This window comes from Perognathus longimembris, chromosome 9 (assembly GCF_023159225.1).
Source record: "Perognathus longimembris pacificus isolate PPM17 chromosome 9, ASM2315922v1, whole genome shotgun sequence".
Classification (NCBI taxonomy): domain Eukaryota; kingdom Metazoa; phylum Chordata; class Mammalia; order Rodentia; family Heteromyidae; genus Perognathus; species Perognathus longimembris.
This window is the reverse complement of record NC_063169.1, coordinates 67464049-67471273: the sequence shown is the minus strand read 5'-3', so window position 1 is coordinate 67471273 and position 7225 is coordinate 67464049. Positions and strand designations below refer to the sequence as shown.

General features: G+C 48.4%; 1 protein-coding gene across 2 annotated transcripts in view; it reads right to left on the bottom strand.

The window, feature by feature from the left end:
• Window positions 1–846: 846 nt before the first annotated feature.
• Tulp4 (TUB like protein 4) overlaps window positions 847–7225 on the bottom strand; it is a 124023-nt gene continuing 117644 nt past the window's right edge. The window contains exons 14-15 of one of the 2 annotated variants that reach the window (XM_048354377.1): window positions 4486–6995; window positions 847–2596 (exon numbers count right to left, since the gene is read on the bottom strand). In XM_048354377.1, the coding sequence (XP_048210334.1) occupies window positions 2480–2596; window positions 4486–6995 (2627 nt within the window). In that variant the 3' untranslated portion in view covers window positions 847–2479. Of the gene's footprint in view, window positions 2597–4485; window positions 7023–7225 lie in introns of both variants that reach the window. The other variant, XM_048354376.1, reaches the window with a different exon arrangement.

Below are 7225 nucleotides of genomic sequence, written 5' to 3'. Positions count from 1 at the left end.
ACACTACCTACTACTTGAGCCACACCTCCAGCTCAACAAAAACCTTTATGTAGTTGACATTTTATTAGTTCAATGTTTTAGGAAGCCAATGAGATATCTAGACACTGACACATTGCTGTTGATAAACACGAAGTATCTAGAATTCTGCTACACAAAGTCCTGATTTTGGTAGTACATAATCAACTAAGCCTGCAAAATAAAGCCACTACTGTGGCTTTAAAAGAGCATATCTCAAGTGCTCCAGCCGGCAGCGGCTGGGGTCCAGTCAGGCCACAGGGGCTGTGTGCTCCTTGTCCGCAGACTCTCACTGCTAAGCATTGCCATGTGGGAAAATAGCTTTTGGGGACTAATTGCCTTTGCTTGTTCTTTCTTAAAAAAAAAAAAAAAGTTTAAAAAATCTACTGTTTTTGTGGCCTTTCTATCTGGAGAAACAATCCAAATTTAAAAAGCTGATGCGGATTCCTAAGGATCCCTCCTTTTACTACTCATCTCATAGATACTCACTTCCCCCGATTTCCTGCTATTCTTGCCTTCAATTAAATATAAACATTCCAAAATAAAGGAAATATTATTTTAAGATATGTTATCTCAAAGAAATACTCTCCTCTGTATAAAACCACTACCATGAAATAAAAATGAATTCTTTTTGTTGGTTTTTTTTTTGCCAGTCCTGGCCCTTGGACTCAGGGCCTGAGCACTGTCCCTGGCTTCCTTTTGCTCAAGGCTAGCACTCTGCCACTTGAGATACAGCGCCACTTCTGGCCATTTTCTATATATGTGGTACTTGGGACTCGAACCCAGGGCTTCCGGCTTCATGTATACGAAGCAAGCACTCTTGCTACTAGGCCATATTCCCAGCCCAAAAATGAATTATTTTTAAAGGGCCAATAGGACTTTTAGCCAATTAGAAAAAGTTACAAATTATCTGGAAAAGCATCTTCTGTCATGTTCTCTTTTATTTCCTGCAGCAAAATAACTGCTATCAAATAAGTCTTTACAAAGACACCATTTTTTTCTAAATAAATAATGGGCATAACTCACAAACACATAGAAACAGAAGAACTCACAAAATACTATGAAAAACAAGATAAATAATTACCTTCTGGACAAGCAAAACAGAGGAATTACATTTAAACCATTTCGAGATCTGTCTACAAACCATTATTGCACTACTAAAAATAAACAATGAAATGCCATATCAAGCTATAAATACACAAGTAAAAAACTAGGGAACTCTGAACACAGCACTAATTTCTTTCTGGAAGAATTTACCCACAAAAGAACCTATCTCCACACATTTAAGTATACACTGGGAACTCCAGTATTCGCTGGAAGATGTCCTTTACCATACTTAAAAAAACCTAGTCAGTATTTATTTGGAATTTGGAAAAAGAATGGTGAGTAATTTAGCAAAGGAATAGGCCAGTTTCTTTCCTAATTCTCCAACCGAAGAAAAATGTAGTTTCAAATCAAGTCTCATCCACACTTTTAGAAAGCGAAATGACACATCAATATGATATCTAATGAGAAGTATGTTTCCAGTAATGTGCATAGAGAGAATACCGTCTTGCTCAGTAAGTATGGGCTCCCCTGACCGCCACACCCTCCATCAGACAGAATCCCCGGGCTGGGATCTTTCCACTGTTGACTGGCCTTCGGTACATCTTACTCAACAATAATCACTGATCCTATGCAACTCCCACGGACAGCGAAACGTCTGATATCATAGATGATGTTCATCTTGAGGTCTTCTGGAAGAGAAGTAGAGTCCTTACACAAATCGCACCACCGAGTCCCCCAGGTGTTTGTCTACACGTGCACATTGTTCTGCCCTAGCACCGCTTCTTTGACACCAAACCACATTCACCTTGGTGATAGTACCTCTGCACAGACCTACTTTTGTAAGTGGAACACAATGCACTTGTCCTCATATCCTTCATTCATCAAGTCATCTTTTGGGGAGTACCACAATGTATGTGTATTAAATGCTGCCCCCTCCCCACAAAAGAGCCTGAATCTTCAGGATTGGGGTTATTTTATTTTTAGAAATTTATGTTTTGCATTAGTGATAATGTTGGAGGAGTAATAAAGGCAGATGTTGTGGAAAATGAACACTAATACACACTCTCTATGTCTAAAATAGCAGGCAGGCTAGAAGGCAGTCTGTCTTCTCTCCAAAGGCCCTTGTCCCAGTCACTGAGAAGCAAACTCAGCAGAGCATTTTCTGCAGCCACTAAACACTGTCTGAAAAAACACCAGTCATTTCACACCCTTGGCTTCCAAACACCACTTTACTTAAAGAAGAAAAGAAAGACAGATGATAAAGGATAATGGAATAAATGACAAGCCAAAAGGCCAGTGCCTTCCTGGCTTGAGGGGCTCTTCCAGTTCTGCTGTTGTCTCCAGTCCTCCGGGCTAGCAGCAGCATGGGCTCTACCTCTGAAGGCTCTGTGGCATCTTTCTTCCTGCACTGGTCTCTTCATTTGAGGCGCTGAGTCACGTTGGCCAGGGCAACAGCAAAGGCTTGCACAGCTGAGAAGGGGTATTGGAAGTCTAGGATGTATGCATTGCCATCAATCCGTCCAAACTGCATCACCTAGGGAAGGTGCAAGAAGCAAAGCCATTAAAGAAAAAACAAGGTGGGAAAGAGATACCCAGAGCTGCCAGCTTCCTGAGAAGTAGAGAGCAGTCCACAAGAGCGGACTGAATCTAATTGACCCAGCTCTAACTACTAATTTGTAGGAAAGGGGACAAAGGAACATGTGAAATGATGAAAGAGGAGACAGTGAGTGTGATTCGGAACAAAGGAACCCATACAGCTCAAATGAAATGGGTTCATCACTGAGGAAGGAGAAAGAGAGAAAAAGAAAAGAGAATTGACAGGCTAACAGACTTCAGAGAAGTGTCTACTTTAAATGTCCAATGTCTCTTTGTTGGCCACTCTTCTAGAACACTGTACCTCCTTTCCACCATGCTCTGTCTCCTCCACTTCCTGTGGCTCTAGAACATGAGAGTATTTCATTATGTTGTAGGATATATAATTTGTGTTCTCTCTCTCACTTGAGGAAGCGTTGCGATGATGGTGACTTCTGTTTTACTTCAATGCTCTAGTTTCCCACTTAGAGTAGGAGTTGGTAAGCCTTCAATACAGGTTTGACAATACACATTTTAAGATTTGTGGGTTATATGTTCTGCAACAACCACTTGGCTATGTTTGTGTCAGACGAAAGCTGGAGATAACACACCTAAGTGAATAAGGGGGGTTGCACCTCAAGAAAACTTTATTTACAAACAGAGGGCAGTGGGCTAGAAGGATCCATGTGCCAGTCTGCTTATCCCTAGCTTAGAGGACTGCCAGATACACCGCAGGTACTCAATAGATATTTTATGAGTAAATTAATGAAAATGCAAATTTAAAGGTGAGTGGAGAAGGGGATTCCCAGGGTGGTAAAGCAGGTTGGAGCAGGAAACCCTTACCAGTCATCCACAGTGCTGAGGTGCTCCAAGAGGAGACTTAACTTTACAGCCAGAGTGCTATGGAGGGCAATAAGTTCATTAAAAAAATAAGCAAACAAAGAAAATCCAAGCGGTTGGTAAGTCTAGAAAAAAACTGTAATACTACACTCATACAAGGTTCAGGTGTAAACCCTACTCATGGACAGAACAAGGCCACTGATAACTGTCGCTGTAGCCAGCAAAGGGGGAGGATAGCAGGGATAAAGAAAACAAATACCCTCAAACAGAAGGCAACGCACAACTGGAACAGATACTGGAAGTCTAGAATGTAAGCACTGTCATCAAGTGGTCTATCACCTGCGAGAAACAGGATGGTGGAGAAGCAGAGACATGAAGGGAAAAGAAGGTGGGACAGTACCTGTTCCTGATGGAATTAGACAGCATGGCTATAGAGTTCCTCAGGAAAAATACTTGATGGCAAAATAGAAACACCAATAAAGAAAAATATAAACGTATTCTTACATGCTTTGCAAGGATGATGGCAAGCAGATTCCAGGGAAACTTACACTTCCATGAGAGTAATGGGGAAGGGGGCTGGAACTATGCCTTACAAATTGCATTTGACTGTCAATGTGTACATTACTTGGTTAAAAAAAATACAAGAGGGGCTGGGGATATGGCCTAGTGGCAAGAGAGCTTGCCTCGTATACATGAGGCCCTGGGTTTGATTCCCCAGCACCACACATACAGAAAACGGCCAGAAGTGGCGCTGTGGCTCAAGTGGCAGAGTGCTATTGAGCAAAAGGAAGCCAGGGACAGTGCTCAGGCCCTGAGTCCAAGGCCCAGGACTGGCCAAAAAATAAAAAATAAAAAATAAAAAAAATACAAGACAGTGGTGGGAACACTGAGAATTGCAAGCCCTCTGGGGTCCACCTAAGAGAAATGAACTATTTCTCCCCTTTTGAAGACGTGCTCCTGGAGGCCGAAGCAGACCTTCATTCAGCAGCTTCAAGGTCGCAGCTTCCTTACCTGCCGCCCCTCCAACTCGATCTGGAAGTTCTTGGCCGACTCCTGGGTCACCCGTCCTCCAAAATCCAGCTGGTACACCTGTGTGGCCTCGTTCCACAGAGGCTGCTTATTGGCCATCACATACACAAAGCCTTGGCTGCCTAGCCGTCCGTCATCCTTCTCGCTGGCTTTGCGGCATTTGAACTCCTCCAGCTCACTGGCTGTCCGGAGACTCCTCTTGCTCTTCCACCCCTTCTTGCTGCCCTGGCTCTGGTTCATCAGCTCGTCCCCACTGATGAACAGCTCGGGCTCACTCTCGGAGCTGTCCTGGAACTCGTTTGTCTTGTTCAACTTCTTTGACTTCAGTTGGTCTTTCTGACTCTTCACTTTCTTCTTCTCTCTCCCCAAGCGGGGGCTGGAGATGAGAGAATTAAAGTCACTCAGAGTTCTAGCCTCCTTCTTCATTTTGCCCTCAGTGATGGCCTGCACACTTCCTTCCTCTGCTCGGCTGTCCAGGCGCTTCCGGTTCTTCTTCCCAAACTTTTCTGTCCTCTGGGGGACTGGGCTTTCCGTCAGGGAGAGGACTTCTTGAAAGTTGTCGGCAGTCTCTACCATCACCTCTGTGCCCACGTGGCTCTGGAGGTCAGCAGGTGGCGGGGACACGAGGGGCTTCTCCACCACTAAATGGGGGTTAGAGGGGAGAGTACTCTGGGGGTTTTGCACAGGTGGGCAGGTGCTGTAGGAATTCCAAGGGTGCAAGGCGATGGGTGGCAGCTGTAAACTGGAGCACGTGCTGCTTCCTGGGTATGTGGGGGGCAGGGTGCAGTAGGAGAGGCTAGGCGGATATGCTGGCTGAAGGACGACAGTGGACTCCTGGTGTGCAAACTGTGCCGGGGACAGGGCATCTTTGGGGGAGCAGGGAGCCTGCACTCCGGGCAAAGGGGGGTTGTTATAGCTTCCTGGATATGGCACTCCCATCCCATAGCTTGTCTGGAAGGTGGCAGTGGGACTGGCAGGGGGCTTTGGGGAGACAAATGGCACTCGAGCCACGTCCAGGTGCTGGCCCTGCCCTAGCATCAGGGGGGACAGTTTCAAGGGGTTGGGCACTGCAGGTTGTGCTGTCCTTTCCTGAGGAACCCAAACATCCTCACCCAGCACAGGGTCCCACTGGTACGGGGGCGGCCTCTTCACGGTGACAGTGGCTTCAGGCAGTGGGGGATGTCTCAGGGGCTTCTCAAGCTGACAGTGGGGGGACAGGGCCTCATCCTCCGTGAAGGCGGAGTTGACGTAGTCGGTGCGATCACGGGTGCTGTCGGGTGGGCTCAGGAGGTTGTAGGAGGACTGGGAGGTCAGGGGGGAGGTGCTGATGGCATGAGCCAGGACCGTGCCTGCCTGTGCGCTGGGCCCTGCGCCGCTGCACTGGCTGCAGGTGTACAGGGCTGGTGGGGGCCGTGCTGGCAGCTGTGCCACGGCCCCGCCAGGGCCACCCTTGGGCTTGGCCAAGGGCTGCAGGGGGGCCCGGGAACTGTCGGCCAGCTGGGCCATTTTCAGTGCCACCTCTCGGTTGTTCCTCCGCAGGGTGGCATGAATGAGGCTGCTGTCCAGCCTCTGGGTAGCACCCCGCCCCTGGGCTAGCTGACTGGCGATTTCAGGATATGGGGGTGGGTCTCCTGTGGGGATAGAGTAGCGAGGGACAGTCAGGCGGTTCAGGGTGGCACTGGTGCAGGGCTGAGGGACCTTCTTCTCAGTGGCTGTGAGCCTCAAGGTGGCTGAGCTACCTGGGCCAGGAAGGGTGTAGGTGTTCTGGGAACAGAGCATCCTGGTGCGAGGCCGGCACACTTCCTCCACGTTGCCGCTGCTGTCAAAGGTGGTGATCCGCTCATAGCCCAGGGGAGGCTGGTAATGTGCTGCCGTGGGGTAGAGGGAGAAGTCGCCCTTCTTTAAGCACACGTCCACCGGGGGCTGTGGTGGTGGCAAAGGAGGCGGGGGTGCTGCTGTGGTGGGGGCAGCAGGAATGGTTCCCGGGTAGGGAGGTGGGGGGTTCATCTTTGTCACCTGGACCTCCTGGGGGGCACTGAAAACCACAGCCTCCCCATCGGCCGCCAGCTGGGGCACTGGCCGCAAGGTCTTGCTGGACTTCTGCAGGTGTTCGTGGTCTCGTTCTCCGTGGTCCATGACAGACATCGGCACAGCTCCTTGTGGTGGTGGTGGTGGTGGTGGCAAGGGCAATTGAGGAGGGTTCTGAATAATGCGGCCCATATCCGCACCTCCGAAAATCACCTGTCCTGGGTTGGAATACCGGTTGGAAACTGGATACTGCGTGGTACTGTCTCCTGCATGTTCTACTGCCCCCACAGCTGTTGTCTGATTGGTCAGGACATCCAGCTGCACATTCTGATTGGCGAGCAGAGACTGTACCAGCCCTATGCTCTGCGTGGGGGACATGGCTTGAGCAGAGCTGTGGATTGGTGCAATAGGGATGTTCACGGTGCAAGGTGGGTTGTTCTCAGGGACACCAGATGCTCCTGTCACTGGAAGGAAATTAGGAAAAGGATCTCCTTGCAAAGCAAGGAGATGTCATGAAATTGGGTCAGAATAGGCAATATATCTGGATTCACATTATCTTTTGCATGCAATATACAATGACTTGAATCTGAGGTGTTAGGAGATCGCTGCATCATTTACACAGCTGCTCTAATGTCTCTGAAAGAATACATAGACACTTGGCCAGTGTGTGTGTGCGTGCGTGCGCGCGCGCCTG